General features: G+C 34.4%; 1 protein-coding gene across 1 annotated transcript; it reads right to left on the bottom strand.

The window, feature by feature from the left end:
* Positions 1 to 3,686: 3,686 nt before the first annotated feature.
* On the bottom strand, positions 3,687 to 5,997 carry Coq8 (ubiquinone biosynthesis protein COQ8, mitochondrial). The gene has a single exon (XM_088230828.1). The coding sequence runs from the start codon at positions 5,778 to 5,780 to the stop codon at positions 3,783 to 3,785; it is 1,998 nt and encodes a 665-aa protein (XP_088086954.1). The 5' UTR covers positions 5,781 to 5,997; the 3' UTR covers positions 3,687 to 3,782.
* Positions 5,998 to 19,589: the final 13,592 nt, after the last annotated feature.

Below are 19,589 nucleotides of genomic sequence, written 5' to 3' on the forward strand. Positions count from 1 at the left end.
AATCAAGCATGGATTTCTGCGTTAGTTTGGACATGTGGAGCGAATGGACAGAGAAAGTTTATGAATATGAATGTAGAGTATACTAGTAAGTTTATATTTTATTTGTCTGTTCTTTCGTTAAAAAAAAATTACCTTAAAATTATTATTATATATTAAAATGTAATTGTAATTGCCGAGCTTGGAACGGAGCATGTACCGTTGTTCGCTGGGTTGAGTTTTCCTGCAGTTTGTCAACAATTTCCTGAAAATCACCAACAGACTTTTAAAAACCAACTGTAGACAAAATAGAAATCAAGTTGTGGTAAAGTGGGATTTGAACAGACCTTTGGTCCATGAGTCCACAATACTACCACTGGATCACAACCCGGTTCACTTTAAATGCATATAAACTGTCAGAGATTGAAGTCATCATATGTTTTTTGCCATGGAACGGCTATTTTGCGTATGAAAAAAGTCATTATTTTTTTTTGTTTTAAAAAAAAAATAGGAATCATCAGGTTACTTTTATTAGATAGTTATTGTTTATTCAGAAATGTCCTTTTTTTGTTTGTGTTTGGTAATAATTATCATTATCAACAATATTTTGAGTTTGTCCAAATTTTTGTAGACAAGGACTGGATTCAACTCCCTGGGGAGCTGTTTATATTAAAATATTACAACAGAGATGAATAACATTTAAGAGAAGGTAATGTGGAAGTCTAGGCATCTACAAAAATTTGGACAAACTCAAAATATTGTTGATAAATTACCTAGTCCGTGAAGAAGTATAGAAATTGAAAATATAATATTTTCAGGCGTTGCCTAGTATGTAGGTGAAATAATTCAATTTGATGAATCTCACCCGCATAAATAAAGGTTTCAGCTCTTTAACTTCACAAACATCAACAGATGAAATAATTGAAGGAATATAGATGTTCAAATATAGGCAGAATGGTGAAAGTTACACAGTGTGTAAAGTGGCCACTTAAACCAGCCATTGAAAGGTCATAAGCCCTGTAGATGCCTAGACTTCCATATTACCTTTTCTTAAATGTTCTTTATCTTTGTTGTAATATGTTAAATTATCATTGTGTCAAGAATTTATGTAGCTAGAAGCCACAGCATATGTTGTTTTCTGTATTTTCTTGCAGTAAATAAAATCGAAACAAAAGCTTTCGATATTTTATTTATGCTGAATAGGAATGCACTTTTTATTGCTGCAATTCTTATTATTTCATGAAATAATTATTGTGTTTCCACAACTAATGAATTTTACCAGAAGAAATGAAAATTTTTGTTTTGGATTTTCTTGTCATGAATAAATAGTAAAAAAAATACTTTTGTATGAAAATAATGCTTTTTAACATATATTAACACATATTTAACAGATGACAGGCGCCGTGGCGCAGTTGGTAAGACAGCTAACTGTGAAACTAGCGTTGCGGGTTCGATTCCCGCCAGCTGCAAGAAATAAATCTAAGAAAGATTTTTTCTCAATTGGTCTGGGTGTTGTGGTATATTTTCCATAACTTCCTTCCATATCCTATTTCCTACATACTTACAAGCCTCTAAAAAAGAGGCTTAGCGGGTTATTCCTTTAAATTTTTAGAAATAATAATGAATCCTAAAAAAAAACAAACTAATATCTTTTTATTTTACGCAATTATTGAGATTTAAGGCAGAGAAACTTTGGAAGCGATTTGCCGAAAAACAATAATTTGTTACTTAATGATTTCTTGCGCTACACCGAGGAATATTTTGTTTTCAATTATACCTTGATAAAGGAGCACAAGTTGCTCCGAAACCCCTCGGTAATTAAATTTAAAAACTTCACAAAGGTCAACAGTGACAGTACATTCCTCCACATACCCAAAACAGTTTTAAAGACCGTAGGTCTTACTATACGTTTCACTTATACAAAAAAGCAATGCTTTTGAACTAACTCTTTTAAAATTTTCAATTTCGTGTATTGCGATTTTAATTCAATTTAAATGTTATAATTACATGACCATCTTGCAAACAAGAATGGTATCATCAACTGTATTTACTTGTAACACAATAGCCTATGTCCGTTTTAGTAAATTTATAAATTTAATAACATTAAATTAACTTATGATTTTTGTTATTTAAAAATTTTATAACTCCGATGCCCTTCATTCATATTCTTAAAGGTGGCGGTCTTAACATATTAAAACAAAGACGAAAAACAATTTAGAAAAGGTAATATAGAAGTCTAGGCATCTACAGGACTTATGACCTGTCTTTGGTTGGTTTAAGTGGCCACTTTACATGCTGTGTAACGTTCACCATTCAACTCCCTGGGGAGCTGTTTATATTAGCATATTACAACAGAGATGAAGAACATTTAAGATAAGGTAATAAAGAAGTCCAGGCATCTACAGGGCCTATGACCTGTCAATGGCTGGTTTAAGTGGCCACTTTACGCACTGTGTAACATTCACCATTCTGCCCATATTTGAACATCTATATTCCTTAAATTCTTTCATCTGTTGATGTTTGTGAAGTTAAAGAGCTGAAACCTTTATTTATGCAGGTGAGAATCATCTAATTGAATTATTTCACCTACATACTAGGCAACGCAATGAACGGAAAATTTATTTATTTATTCAAAAAAACTTTGCTTTCAAAAGATTCGCGTATTTTCATTTTTTGAATTTACGTTTATTGCTTTCAATGCCCCGATCGCCGTCAGAGCAACCAGTCAAGTATATACATAGTAAAATGAAGGACGCCTCAGAAAATTGAAAAAGCATCGGCTAAACTTGGTAGAACCCAAAGGGATTCAACCAAGAATTGTTATTTATGACGTCCATAGAGATGTTATACAGAGCGATCAACATATGGAAGAGTCTCTCCTGGAAGAAATTTATCAAAGCAATCTAAGTGTCAAATCCATTATTTCAAAAGAGGATTTTATGAAATATACAAGAAGAGTAGCCTTTTTTGGCCCAAGTGACAGACCAGAGGTTGGCTGGATATACACGGTGCGTATTGAGGTACGGACTTACTTAGGCCAACAGATGATAAAGTTGAAGGAAATGCCGATATATATATATAGTTGGATAGTTTGTATAGCGCCATTTTTGTAAAAATCACCTCAAGGGCGCCGTAAAATTAATAAATATCCCAGTACGTCTTGCAGCTACAGAGCGCATGGACAGTTGAGATTCTAGTTCCTCGTTTTCAATTATGATCAATCAAAAATTATAACAGATAGGAGCTAGATTACAGGACGCCTTGCAGCTACTAAGCGCATAGACAGTTAGAAATTTAGCCCCAATTTACACATTTTAAAAATTGTCAAATAAATTTAGTGTATTAATGATACTAAGAACTTTTCAAATAATATGAATAATGAAAAGGAGTAAGATTACAACACGTCTTGCAGCTACTAAGCGCATAGACGGTTGGAATTCTAGACCCCATTTACAAAATTTAGGTATTTTAAAGTTGATTTATGAAAGCTAGATAACCAATCATCACCGATGTTCAAATATAGACAGAATGATGAATATGATGCTACGCAGTGTGTAAAGTAGCCACTTAAACCAGCCAATTGCAGGGCAAAACCCTTGTTAATGCCTAGACTTCCATAGCCCATTCTCAAAAATGATTTCTCTTTCAGTTGCAATAAAATAAGTGGTTAAAAACAGTGTTTTTATTTTAATTGTAATAAATAAATGTAATTTTTGTTAATTTTTACTTAATTTTAATGGGTCAAAATGAATAATCGCATCGTCTAAGTTAATTTTGTTTGCAAAGAACACCTTTCAAACAAAACGCTATGACGCATTGCCGAATTTGTAGTTGTCGTAAACATGATCAAACATGTCTCTACAGTTGACCTTAACGCGTAATTTGGAGCAGAGAAGAAATACTCCCGTTAGCTTACGATGCAAAGAATAGATCTCTTCTGGCGGAGGACATAATCTGTGATTGAGTATCGTAGGCACCAGCTTTTGTAGTCTTCGCGTTGTGTTTTGCGCCCCGAAGTCGAATTCCTTCCCGTCTTTCGGAGTGAATATCTCCGCCATTATCAGCGTCGTTTCGATGTGAGCCTGCTCCATTATTTTAGTCTCGTAACCGGTCAGGAATTTCATTTCCCGCGACATGGTCAAAACCTTTTCGGAATCGCCGAGCGATGCGGCTTTAATAATTTCAATGTATTTGTCCATGAATTCCTTAGAATACTCCCGCGTAGCTCCAAAATCCAACAGAACTAGCGTCTTAGTGGGAACATTGTAGAAGAAATTAGACCAATTAGGATCGGTTTGCATGCATCGGAATATAAACATCTCATGGAGAACGAGATTCATTACTTTATTTGCGATGTCTTGTCTTGTGTCGGCGTCCATAGAGAAGCATTTGTCGAGAGGAAGTCCTTCGATCAATTCCGTTGTTAATACCTGCTTAGTACAAAGGTCTCTGTATGTTCTAGGGACATAATACTCGGGAAAGGGTTCCAGTAGTCTTCGGAATTTATCTGTACAATCTGCCTCGCGATCGTAATCAACTTCCCACGCCAATTCTTTTTTTGCAACTTCGACAATATTATCTATGAATAATCCTTCGGGGAAAATGTTCCAGACATTTAAAACAGAAATTAGATTATCAATGTCGCTGTTTATTCCTTTAGCGACTCCGGGGTACTGTATTTTCACAGCGACTTCTGTGCCGTCGTGTAAGGTAGCCAGATGCACTTGTCCTATAGAGGCAGCCGCGAACGGTTTGTCTTCGAACGAAGCGAATTTCAATTTCCAGTCCGTCCCGAGCTCGCTGACCATCATCTTTTCTACTTGGAACTTGGGCATGAAGTCCGCCGATTGCCGCACGCGTTCGAATATCTTCTGCAGCTGCGGCGACATGATCGCCTCGTCCTGGAGGCTCAAGAGCTGCCCTAGTTTGAGCGCGGCGCCGCGGACTTTGCAGAGCGTATTGACGATCCGTTCGGCGTTCGCGGGAGACAGAAACATCCCTCCGAGCGACGAGTCCGCAGCTTGCGGACCTCTGAATGCCGATTTCGCGTACTCCGCGGCTGTGCCGATACCGAGGCCCGCAGCGAGAGAACCAAAGGCGAACACGCGCCCGATCCGCGAGGACGGAACAGCGCGCTGTTTAGAAACGTCGCTTAATTTTTGCTTTGCTTTTGGTTTAGGCTTCGAAATTTGGGCTTTAAAAACAAAATTAGTATCAACCAGCTTTGCACTTTCGAATTCAACCAAATTCGCGTCTTTTTTAAGTTCACTGTGTTTTAAATTTGAAACTGAGTGAAAAAGCTGGGTGTCAGAATTCTTAATAATTTGATCGGGTTTAATACTTTCGGCTTCCAGATGTGAGTTATCTGTTTTCTGTCTAATTTCTTCATTAATTTGTTTATTTCTGGCTTCGGAGTAAAAACTTTTAGAATCCTTTTCGCTAGACTTGTCGACCATATACTTTTCGAAGTTCGATATATCGAAAATGCTCTCGAACCTTTTATTAAGCTCCTGGGCCTCTTCTTTAGTTATCGTGGACGCCTTATCTTGGGCGCTCGGCGCGACATACTCCCTAATCCCAGTCAACACCGCAGAAACGCGTTCGAGCGATTCGCTCAAAGGGACCACATTATTTCTATCGCATTTAAATGTTTTGACTCCAGCGTTACACAGCTCTTGGGGAATAGTTTTCACTGAAGAATTGTACCAGATAATCTTGGCGTTGTTTGACTGCAACTTGGCACCGCATTCTAGAACTTTCTGCACTCCTTTTAGCACCGAAATTAAGTCTTGAATAGTCGACATTTTTGGTTATGTTCAGTTAAAACTCGCTGATTTTAATTACTTTTAACAAGATTCCGAAACAAAAAGAACGCTGAGTACGACTTTCTAGTTGGAATTCATCAACCTCTTGACAGAATATTATGTTAATACAACTTGTCAAATTTCGATGTTTATATAACATTTTACAATTTGACTGACATTTCGTAGCCTTGACAGTTACTTGCCAATCAGATATAGGTTAACCAAAAACAATCGCAAAACTGTATTACCACAAACAATTTTTCTACAAGTTTTTTTCGTAAATAAAGTCGGGGCATGTTATAACTATTTTTAACAATTTATGAAACATCTTTCTTGGAAAAAAAAACATTATATTATAATAAAAATAAATGTACCGTACAAAACAATGGTACCGTACAAAAATACGAAAACATGATGGCTTCATTTGGATTAATAAGATGTATTAAAGACGTAACGAGGGAAGCAATTGTGCAGCAGAGGACCGTCTGCTCGTGCCTGGACCACATTTATATTCGTGACAAAGGGAGCATGGTATTGAGGGCATGTGTTCATGAAAGCTCTATAGCAGACCACTACATGACAGCTGTTTTCATCCCATTAAAAAAAACCGTACACATCGTAAGGAAAAAAACATCATCATTTTTATCTGACAAACTTATTGATACTAATATTCAAAAAATAAATTGGAACATCCTAATGGTAGAAACAGATCCTATCACTCTTTATAACAAAATTTTAATTAATTTTAATACAGTGTATGAAAATAGTAAAATGGTGCGTTCGGAAGAAAACAATATCAAGCATTGTTCCAGAAAGATATGGATAAGTAATCATCTTTTAGAAAAAATTAAAATAAGAGACTCTTTATGGAGAAGATGCAAAAGTTCGCCCAAAAATATATCTTTTGGTACTGAATATAAACAATACAGAAATAAATTAAATAAATGTATTATACAGGCCAAGAAAACATACTATAATGAGAAATTTCACGGCTGCGGAAATAACATCAAGGCGACATGGATCCAAATCAATAAGGTGATGGGAAGAAAGGAAAAAGCCGATTGTGACGAAATATTGGAAAAATACTTTTTGAAAACGGAATCTATAGAAGATACAGCAGAAAAATTCGTTACTTTTTTTCAAGAAGGAGTAAATAAATTACTTCACAAATGCAACATCAAAACAAATGTATCAACATTTAAATCAAGACTTCACTCGATGTATTTACCTCGGGCCAAAACCTCACAAATTACTAAAATTATTGGGACAATGAAAAATTCGAGAACTACGGGTATAGACAATATAAGAATGTATGATATTAAAAAATATGTTTCAATTTTGAGCCCTGTGATTACGCATCTTATCAACCTTATTTTGAGTACTGGTTTAATTCCAGAAGTGTTCAAGCACAGTATAGTGAGACCTATTTACAAAGGGGGAGATCATTCTAATGTAAATAATTATAGACCGATATCTTTATTGCCTGCGATCGAAAAAATATTAGAAAAATATGTGTGTATTAATTTGGATCAATATTTGGAGAAGTTCAATATTATTGATCGTTGTCAATTCGGATTTCAGAAAAAAAAAAGTTGCGACGATCTATTACAGAAATTCGCAGATTACATAAATAATGAATTGAATGGCTTACAGCACATCTTGGTTTTATTTATAGATTTTTCAAAAGCATTCGACACTTTATGTCACTCAAAATTATTAGAAATATTAGAGTCAATTGGGATAAGGGGAACACTGCATTCTTTTTTTCAAAATTATTTATCGGGGAGAAAAATGAGCGTCAAAATTAAAAACATTTTAAGTTCAGACAAGGAATATTTATCCGGAGTACCTCAGGGATCGATTTTAGGCCCAAAATTATACATAATTTATGTGTCATTTATAAAAAAATTGTTTCGGAATGTTAAAAAATTTATCTTTGCAGACGATACGGCACTTGTGATTTCGGGGAAAAATCCACTAGAAATGCAAGAAAAAATGCAAAACGATTTTAATAAACTTTTGAATTGGGCACATGATTTTGGTCTCATTATTAATACAAAAAAAACAAAATGTTTGTATATCAAATCACCTCATGCTAAAAAATACATACTTCAAAATTTCATTGCCCATAATGTTGACTGTCTACATAATAAAATTCCACTACACTGTAACTGCGATATTATTCAATTTGAAAGTCAATATAAATATTTAGGAATATATATAGATGTAAATTTTAAATGGAATTGTCAAATATCTAACCTTTGTGATCGATTGCGGACTCTAGTTAGTACTTTTTATAAGTTATCGTTTATTCTGCCTAAAAGTACACTCAGAATTATTTATTTTTCCTTGGTGGAGGCTATTCTAAGATATGGTATCAAAGCATGGGGTCACTCAACAATCACAAACATAAAAATGATACAGAGTTTACAGTGTTCCATCGTTAAAAAAATAGTCTCTAATGATATTTACAAAATAAGGAGTAACAAATGTGTATTATATAAATCTATTAAGGCGCTGCCGGTTCGAGGAATTCTGTGGCTCTGTATCATTTTGGAACAAAGAAATAGTGATGAATTCAAAAATTTATTGGAACATGGTTATAACACAAGATTTACACAAAATGATGGTTTAGTGATTCCAAAGACAAGAAACAAATATGGGACAAGAACTTTAAAATATGTGGTTCCAGTTATGTTTAATTTGTTACCAAACAATCTGAGAAATGGCACTACCAAAAGTGACAAGGGCAAAATAATAGACTGGCTATTCGATCAGGAGTTTATATATTAAAAAAATTGAATATTTGTAAATATAGATATATATAAAATAGAATTTATAACTAAGTAATTTTTTCATGGATGTTTGTGTGTGTATATGTATGTTCACATGTATGTATGTATGTATGTATGTATGTGTATATATGTGTATATATGTATGTATGGATATGTATGTGTGCATGTACGGGTATAAATATGTATGGATATGGATGAGGATGATATATAGATATAGACTTACATATAGATATAGATATAGATATAGATAGATATGTTAATAAATAATGTTTTTAATAAAATGCTTTGTGCCCATTAAATATGTAAACACTTATGTTTAAAATTTTGGTACTCCGGTTCTGTAATTATTTATTTTTTATCTTAAAATTGCGTGATCATTCACTTATTTTTTTTGCTTTTTTTTTACATCTTCTAAATATTTTTTTTTTTTGAAAGCATCAATTACATGTACTTTTTTTTCGCTCCCTATATCTAAGTTAGTAGTAATTATTATTATAAAACCATGTAGGACTATCATATGATTAATTGTAAAGGATCTTTACCGACAAGCCATATTCATTGGCTTGGTGAGTCCTGTAAAAAAAAAAAAAAAATGTCAAAAATGTCTTAAAATAACTAAAATGTAATAAAATATTGTATGTACATAATAAATAAAAAAAAAAAAAAAAAAAAAAAAAAAAAAAATAGATAACATTTGAAATAATTGATTAAACGATATCTTTTAAAATAAAACCATTGTACTTTTACGAAATTAGTGAAAGCAAGAAGTTTTAAATAAATTTGGGAGGTATACTTTTCAGGAAAAATAAAAATAAGAACGATCTGAAAAATAATATACATGGTAATAGTGTAGGGTTTGAACTGTTAGTAGGATTGCAATGAGTCACATCTTGCTGGAGGGTGTAATTGTATAAAATGCTGCGAACGCCCAGTTGCATTCCACCGGCCACACTACTGACTAGTCCAACTCGTTAGCGTCCACGTCGCGAGCCCTGGGCAATGGGATCACACTCATAACGATTTGATCACAGCAAATAACGAAATGATGAAATGCAAGTTTCTGGCATTTCTAGCATCTCAAGTCTCAATGCTGAAAATGCTCGATCCTCAAAAATTGTATTTGCGAGGAAAAGAAGGTGACTCATTAAAATATTAAAACACATAGACAAGAATTATGATGATGATAATATTTATGAATAAAATATAATATGAATATGTGTTTGCGGATACATATGTGTGTGTGTATGTTTATGAATGCAATACAAGTGCCCCTACTCAAGACGGATTTTCTAGCGAGTCGGGGCAAGTTCACAGGCATGAGTCGTTCCTGATTTTGTCGCTTTATACTGTGTATCTGTCCTTAATAAATGTATGTACAATGTTCTTGATAAATAAAATAAATAAGCAAATTAATAAAACTCTGTGTTGGTTTTCTTGTCACTAGAAAATATTTTACTGTTTGGGGTATTATCTTCCATATTATATATATAAATAAATGTATGAAAGTTTATCCTTTATAGACTCGATAACTACCGGACTGATTTATATGCGATTTTTAGCAAAATAAATTCATTCACGTGACTCAGGTTTGTAAATAATAATTTCTTCAATATGTTCATTAAAAAAAAGTTAGGAGCGAATATGTGTTTTTCATCGATCTTCCAGGGTTGCATTCGACTGAAATGCATATTCCATAATATTCCAAGTATTGTTTTTTTGTATGTTAAATAAATTTGTATTTTGACGTTTACAAACATCAATTATTTTTAATGAATTGATTAATCTTCTTACGTTTCCTTAATTTCCATATATTAATTTATGTTTAATGCATTTCTGAATAATTTTAACAGACAATTAAAACATTAAAAAAACGGAATCTTACGCAAAATGCACCACTGTTGATAAATAGCGCAGAGTTTGACATTTGCAAAAAGAGTTCTACATTTGAAAATTAATTATTTCGTTTAACGTTTTGTGTTTCTGAAATAACTCCGCGTGAGACGCCAAAATCCGATTTTTTTCGATAAGTTCTACCATTGGTACATTGACGGCAAACAAACCAAAAATCTTCTATAACTCTCATACCATTGGTTAATTCATATAAACCAGTGACGTCGTTCAAAGTAGTTCATTTTTATTAGAATATTTTTTATTATATTTTTCTTACGATTTTAGGAAACTCTATCGTACAGTTTATTGCTCCAATTTTTACCGCACGCATGAAAACATTTAGTCTAAGAGTATATTATTTCCCAAAGGGCGTAAGTTCCTCATTCTCTAACCGAGTATCTACTACCAGTTGTATTGCTGTAATCTGTAGCTAATTTCATGTCAATAATCAAAGAATTGTTTTTCTCCGTATGTGCGACTCTATTGGGATATTACTCTAAGGTTAATACCGTTTGAAAATTATTATAATAATCTTTATATATTTCATTCTTCTGTACGTGTGATGTCACTGAACTCCTTCTAAACGGCTTAACCGATTTACGTGCGGTTTTCAGCGAAATGTAGATCTTTGCGCTGCGCGTATTCGTATATATTAAAATCTTCAATCTAATATGTATAAAAAAAAGTAAGGGGCAAAAATCTTTTTTTGTGGAAGGATGTGGTTTTTTGGTGTTTTAAAAAGTTTTTTTTAAATATTTACAAACAACATTCGCTTTTAATGGATCCCAATCAGATTATTTCCTTAAATTCCTCATAATTTATTCCCATTTAAGTCTTTTTCCTGGATTTCTGGTAATACTAAAACAATATTTTCGATACATTTTTGAAAATCGCATTCATGAATAAAGTGTACCCCTGTTGGTGAGGAGAACAAAGTTTGAACTTTGCAAAAAGAATTATATATATGAAAATAAAGTATTTTATGTTTTGGAATTCAACAATAAACATGTACCTACGTACCTACTTAAATTCAATTCTTGAATATTAATAATTTATAGTTTTGAAATTCAATCATAAACAATTATCTAGTTAGGTACATATTTAGACAATCATTTTTATTTATTTATTTATACTTTTACATTGTTTGTATTATTTTTTTTATACAGAATAATGTTCCCTCACTGGGGTGTCCCGTGCCGAGGGAAACATCTTACAAAATGTGAAACATTCCTAAGATTAGCTATTTAACGAAATTAACAAAATAATAACAATAAAAAAAACCTAATTAAACCAATTGACCTAATTATAATTAACATAATAAACAATAAAAAACAAAAATATTCATAAAAAAAAAACCAATTTATAAAGACTAATTTTAAAAAATCATAAACAGTGCATACATTTCACATATTTGGCTTGATCCACTCATCGATGCGTGCGCAACCCACCTCCACTATCCATTTCTTAATAGCAATTTTATATTTTGAGAACTTAAAAATTGTCCTTGTGGATAATGGAAGTAGATTGATATGAGGAGAAAAACGAAAAACTAACCGTGATTAAGCATATATAGAAAGCTAAAAAAAAAACTAAAATAAATAACGTGTGTTCGTATTTACGAAAAAATGTTAGTTCAACCAGCTAATAGCAAGCAAGCCAACGTTTGGGCAGGATAACGTCTGTCGGGTCGGCTAGTTTAAAATAACTTTAAAAAATACAAACTTTTTAAACTTTAAACTATTAGTGCATGTTGTGTTCACATGTAATTGAATATTATCTAAAACTATGATAAATATACCAATGTCGTATGTATTGTTTATTGTTTGTGAACCATAATAAATAAAATAAATAAATAAATATGTCAATGGGGTGACTATTAGATATGAGAGTAAAAGTATAATTGATTTTATTATATATAAGTCTCTTGTATCCATTAGGAAAAAAATATACAGAAAACGTCCCTTTTTCGTTCCTGTCCGCCTTTTTCAAAAGTTGGATATACATGTAGAGCGAATGGACGGCGAAAGAACGCTGAAAAGATTTGCTATCCGAATTTCAATGGATGCAGAAAACAAGGAAAAATAAGTAAGAAATGGCCTGACCAAATCCGACAAATACCTAAATATGGACTTGTCAAATGTCAGAATAAGCGGCGCTCATGCAACAGGAAAACGGAGTGATGGTTTGTTTATTTCTAACTGTATTCTTCATACGCCCGGATACAAAAATAATGCATTTTTTACCCCTTATAAATTCTGATAATCTCCCCTCTCCCGTTTCCATAGAAACGTTTCGTTCTATGTACGTTTATATTGGAGGGTAATTTTGAGGGATGGTAAACAATTGGTTTTGTAATTTTTGAAAAGCATTTTTTTAATAAGAAAATCTAAAATTTTAGGGCCTACAAAAAATTATGTTTATTTATTTATTTAAGGTTCCATGAACCTTTTACATAATTACAATAAAACCGTGAAGTGAAAAAAAATACAACTTAGTTTTTTTTTTTAAATAACAAAAACATCGATACAAGTATACAATGATAGACAGTATTTATAAAAATAAAAAAATATTACAATCTGTAACAAATGTAAATATTTACCTTAATAAAATAAAGGTAAATTTTATTCCTCACAAAGTCAAACCACCGCATTCCCAAGATTCTTCTGAGACACCTATTCTCAAAACTCAGAATTTCGCTGTTTTGAGAAGAATAGGTGTTATGTCATTTGGTTTTCATTGAGTGAAAATCCGATCTCCCGACAGCCTTCATACTATTGAATGTGGCGCCTGCTATTCCTAGCCGCACTCCCAGTTCTTTTTGCAAGCTGCCATTTTCCGTAACATAGTATTAGACAGTACATGGGTTTTTGCAATGTTGATTTTTGAACCCACGCATGCGGAGTACCTATTTAGGCTATCTCCATTGGCCTGAAGATATCTTCTTTAAATTTACTTTGAATATATTTATTGATATATTAGTTTTAATCTTAGAGTAATAATGCCGTTTATATAAATATATATATAAAACACAGGACTTGATCATCAGCGGCGTGGTTTAAAATAAATGTAAATCATCACTGTATTAAAATGCTGTTTATTTATTTTTAAATAGAGCTAGATTGAGCTCAGCTCACTCTTTCTGGGCATTTAAGGCTGCCATAGTTGCCCGAAAATGTCCTTTTTTTGCTCTATTTTTAGAGTAAAAAGTTCTTCGTTTTGTTTTAGCTTTTGCTCTTTTAATTTTTTATCTAGTTCAAAAAGGATGATGTCCCTTTTGTTCTTTTCTTCTCCGAATGCGCAGTGTTGTTTCGCCCTTTTGCACACACTGAAAATTGGAACGAAATTTAAACGTTTGTGCCCAAAGACGCGTCGCGGGGCATGTGTATTGCTACATGTAAATAAACATGTACGTGCTTGCGCAAAAATCCCAACAATTTATAGGGTGAAACTTGAACCTTTACAGTGGCAACATTCTTAACTTTAACTTAACTAAAATAATGTTGATGCAACGGAATTTTTCAGTTACCAGATTTTGAGCTTTAACTAAGTTTAAATATTTAACTTTAAACTAAATTTATACCAACTTTAAAGCAACCGGCCCTTATTCATCTCGAATTCTTTTATTTTTTCTTCTTTATTAATTTGTATAGTGGAATTTTTTTTATAAATAGTGTCTTCTGAATGAACTTTAAATTATTTTATTTTAAGAGTGTTCTCCGTTTTTTTTTTAAATTATATAGTTTTTGTAATAATTTTTAATTCGTTTTTCTAGTGTTTAATAATATGCGTGCTTCCACTTTCCATTATGTTGTATGAATAAATAAATAAAAAAATGAAAAGAAAGACTAGTCTTTATGAACAGTTTCGGGAAAGGGTGGCCGCTTTTATTGTATATACCAATGGTTTACATCTCATGAACACCCCATAGCGAATTTCCTCCCAAAACAATCGATAACTCACCCTTTTCACAGGAGGGGCAGATTGGTTGTCTAGTCTGAAAACCCGCACGGTACAAATAAAAATAAAGTTTCGGAATAACACGAAACAGTGATAGGATGGGAATTTGGATATAAAAAATATTTCTCGCACACGGTAAAAATTAGAGCGTTCAATGTGGAAGTTCTTTTTTTATTATTTTTTTATTTGTCAATATGTGTAATCCTCGAAAGGCCGCGTGGTGTAATGGTCAGCGCGTTTGCCTACCATGCAAGAGGTCTCGGGTTCGATCCCTGACATGGTTGATATGAAATGATTGAAATAAAATGCAATGATTGATTTCAACTCTTAATTTATACTTACTCTACTATCTATCTACTACCTGCATCTAATAATTTATTATTGGTTGTGATTTTTTACAATTAAATTTAAATGTTCATGGAAGCAGAGAGAGAGGGAGGAAAGTAGAGTAAAAAAAGAAAGTAGAGAAAGCTATACAATGTCTTCTCCTTTTTATGAACTTTTTATGTAATATTTTTATTTTTACAACAACAACAACAAACCATCACGCCGTTTCCCCGTAGGACTAGGCAGAGAGGATAGAACGCTATAACACTCTATCTTGGCATACAGACCTCGCTTCCTCTACATTCATACATCTTCTCATGCACGCACGCCGATTATTCCTACTTTTGACATGTCCATCTTCAAGTATTTGATTGACTTGATCGTGCCACGTCTTTCTCGGTCTTCCTCGTTTTCTGCATCCATCAACATTTGCATCGTAGATCCTTTTAGCCGTTCTTTCGCTGTCCATTCGCTCTACATGTCCAAACCAACGCAGCACCCCTTTCTTGATTCTGTCAATAATGCGTGTCTCGGCCTTACACACTTCACGGATCTCGACATTTGTGCACCTATCATACATCGTTTTACCACACATTCGCCTGAGGGATCGCATTTCGACAGCATTCAACCTACTTTCATCATTATTTTTCCAATTCCATACTTCGCTCCCATACATTAGAGTTTATTATATGTAAGGTTATTAATTAAAGTAAAAAAAAATAAAAAAAAAAAATAAATAAAAAAAATAAAAAATTAATAAATAAAAATAAAAAAGAGAAGGAAAATCAACATAATAGAAGTTGTTTAAAAATTAAAATTAAAGTTTAAAAAATGAAGAAAATTTGTAAAAGTAATTAAAAGTTAAGAATTCAAATAAAGAATGAAAAACATGCTGAGATGTAAAAATAAAATAAAATAATAACATTTTTTAAAAAGGAAAAACACACCCATATTTTAAGGGATTCAAAGAAACGATGACAAGAATCTTCAAAGAATCTTTAAATAAGAAAATAAATTTATGTCAATTTAAAAAACATCTTCAAAATTGATGACACATAGTAAGTGCAGCAATATATTGGTTTCATACACATATACAATATAAGTAATTAAAATTAGTTTAAAAGTATAAAAACATGTCAATGCAGCAGAGAAAAAAGAAGGAATAACAGGTATCGCGAGTAATATTTAAAATTTGAAAAAGCAATATTAGGAGAAGATTTTAAACCAAAGGTAGTTGATAAAATTTCAGTATTTTCGCAGTAATACAAATTTCAGTAGAAAAATTAGATTAAAATTATCAATATGAATGTATGTAATGTGAAGTGATGTAAGAGAAAAAGGGATCAACGAGAGTTATATTCAAAAGCTTGATATAGACCGAAAGTACCGCTGTGCCAAATCCATCAATTCTATAATTTCTTGTTTAAAAATAATTTCTGTAAACGCGTCTATATTTTAATAAATACCGTTAGATTATTTTGGAACCAACAAGGACCCGAATTGCGCCTTTCGCAAGGGTCGCTGAAGGTAATAAAAGTCCGTTCGCCCAGGCAATCGGGAGCCTATTGTTCTTGCCGAGAAGGTACCCCAAGAACCGGCCACATGTCAATATTTGTGAAGCTCAGGACACTTTTAAAAACGCGAATAATAATAGTTTAAAATAATATTTATATTTCGAAATCCAAATCACTTTATTTACATAAACAACATATTTATATTTTACAAATTTTATGAAAATTATAACGGCGACCATCACGCCGTTTCCCCGTGAAAGTAGGTAGAGAGGATGGAACGCCACGTCACTCTATCTCATCATATAGACTTCGCTTCTTCTACCTTCATACCTATTCTCGTGCACGCTCGCCGATTATTCCGATTCTTATCATAAGTTAATTATAAGACTAGGTTAATTTAATATTTAAGTTTAGTAGAATAAGTTTTAAGAACACAATTTGGCGGGAAAGACGGAATTCGGCGGGAAAAGAAGACCGCCCCGACCGAAGCGTGCGCCCGCCAATGAGAGCGACGAGACCAACCGGGAAGGGGGGACGTCGAAAAGATGATAAAAACCGTGACGCCCGCTTCCCGGACTCTCTTCCTATGGAATCTCTTTCGACGGAGACTCTCTTCCACTTAGACTCTCTTCCACTTAAACTCTTTCTACGGACTCTCTTCTACTGCGTCAGTTGACCTCAAGGGTCACGGGCGGGTGCCTTGCCATCCCCGTGGCCCAGTCAGCAGCCCAGTCAGCAGCCCAGTCAGCAGCCCAGTCAGCAGCCCAGTCAGCAGCCCAGTCAGCAACCCAGTCAGCAGCCCGGGAGAGAAACCACCGCGCTGGCTAACCAGCCCTGACGCCGCAGCCAGATGCCGCCTCCCCCTACGATGCACCACGCCGCCACCCCCATCGCGTCCTGTGCCCACGCCGCACGCCAAGGACCCACGCCGCCTTCGCGTCACCACGCCGCGCGCCGCATCAGGGTGTAAGGTTGTCAAGTGGCCCCATGGCTAACCAGCCCTGACGCCGTAGCCCCAACGCTGCCGCCTACGACGCAAACCACGCGCTCACGTCGCCGCACCACGGTGACGCAGCCCACGTGCCCACGCGCCAACGCGCCCACGCCGCTGCGCTCATGACGAGCCGCCCACGTCGTGCGTCCCTCTACGCACCCGACGTCACTTCTCATGCCCCGCCATGGGACAGGAAGCCACGCCGCCGCTCATGACGAGCCGTCCTCGCGGCACATCTCACCGCAGCTGGACGCCGCCGTCCCAACTACCCCTGTCGCCGCAGCCAGATGCCGCCTCCCCCTACGATGCACCACGCCGCCGCCCCATCGCGTCCTGTGCCCACGCCGCACGCCAAGGACCCACGCCGCCTTCGCGTCACCACGCCGTGCGCCGCATCAGGGTGTCAGGTTAATTTTAAGTTTATGGTTTAAGTAGGTTAAGTCTAATTCTAAGCTAGGTTAGATATTGTTCATAATTTAATTTAAATAAATTTAAAATCCACAATTATCTTTATTCCTTTCTTACCCCTCCACATTGACATAATTAAACTGAATGCAACTTTAATCTAATTGTTATTCTTTACGAATAACTGGCGCCCGACAAATCCAACGTCTCTAATCTCTCTTAATTAATAATGATTTTTTTAATACTAATTTTATTTAATTTTATATTATTTATTATTATTATATTGAAAACATATTATACATAATTATATACAATATTCCCAAGGAGTTTTTTAAAAAAAAACTCATTTAGGGACATACAGATAATAATTTTTTTCAGAGACGTTTTTAAATTTTAAACTATAATATTATTTAACAAAAGCAGAAAAATTAAAATTATGATATACTACAAATTAAAAAGGGTATGAAAAATACTTGAAAATAACAGAATAAACAGAATACTAGGCATGGAAATAAATTCAAAATAATGTTTACATTATGCAATATTTTTTTAATTTTTAATTACTTTTTCGAGGTTGTCAAGCTTTCAATACACTATTTGTGAACAATTGTAATCCTGTATAATAGATATTTATATTATATATCAATGTCCATTACACGTTATTTGTTAAACTAAAAACCAAACCATAAATTCTGATTATTATTCTGAGGTACTAACGCTAAGTACGAAGCCGCTTAATCGGAGGGAGTTCATAGGACTGAAGCAGACCTTGTCATATATTACGGTCCGCCCCCAATGCATATGGCGTCCAAATTTGAGACTTGAGAGGACGCAACAGGAAAATTTCAAAACATAGAACAATGTGTTTTCTCCCGCCGGTGCCGATCTTAACTCGCGAATAAACGCGTGAAAAACTCGAAAAACAGCGCGAAACAACAGAAAAACGTTAGAAAACTGTTGTAAAGTGTTTATGTGAATGTTTTGTGGAGTTCACAAGGGTAATTCTGACATTTTCATTAATTGAGGTTAGGTTTGTGACGCCGTGTTTTTTTCCAGTTCGCTGTCACAAGATGGCGTTTATTAAACATTTTCAATGCAACAATTGTACCGAGGAACAATTTCAACGCGATATTTTTGTTGAGTTCATATTTGCAGCTAAATAGGCACGCTGATTTCAGAGCAAGCGTTAATTTTCTTCTCTCGGAGTGACTTGCTGATGGATGTTGATAAATCAAATGTGATGGTTTTTGGGATAAATATGAGATCACTTTGAACGGGCTTATACTGAAACAAGCAGAGGAATCTGTGTATCTGGGTAGTATGTTTACTAGGCATGGAATGACAGAGAGATATTGAAAAGAGGGTGAGTGCCGGTAACAAGGTGAATGGCATACAATAAAATAAAATGAGCAAATGCTATTTTACAATACGATGATATTTGTGTGTAATATTATTAATTGAATAAAAAATGCAGAATTTTGGAATAACAATTATGCCTAAACGAACATGACTTTCACGACTTCCATCAAAAATTTTGGTATTATCACAAATAAGCATTTAGACTGGCACGATCAGGTTAACGAAGTTAGTCGTAAACTTTATAGCAGTTTGCAGAATTTCTTGGCAATTAATGCTAACCATGTGTTGCTAGTACTCTCTTCAATGCGTGCCTCATGTCTGAGGATAGTGATTACGCCTGACTCCAGGCAAGGCTCGTCTGTGGGCAGTCTCCCTCCATCTGGAACAGTTTTGTGCCCTCTATAGGCATTCGTCAGAGATGATTCTGATAACTCAGTGACTGTGCCGCTCCATCTTGTCGGTTGACGTCCACGCGACCTTGTCCCTTCGACGCTTCCCAGGAGAATAGTTTTCTCCAAACTATCGCGAGTCTCCCCTGGAAATATGCCCAAATAACTGCAGGATTCTT

This window comes from Micrasema longulum, unplaced genomic scaffold, assembly GCF_059751315.1.
Source record: "Micrasema longulum isolate JH-2025_06_02 unplaced genomic scaffold, ASM5975131v1 h1tg000820l, whole genome shotgun sequence".
In the NCBI taxonomy this organism is placed as follows: Eukaryota; Metazoa; Arthropoda; class Insecta; order Trichoptera; family Brachycentridae; genus Micrasema; species Micrasema longulum.

Bases quoted from the DNA above. Each gene is read 5' to 3' on its own strand.
- Coq8 (XM_088230828.1), bottom strand. From the start codon at position 5,780: ATGTCGACTATTCAAGACTTAATTTCGGTGCTAAAAGGAGTGCAGAAA.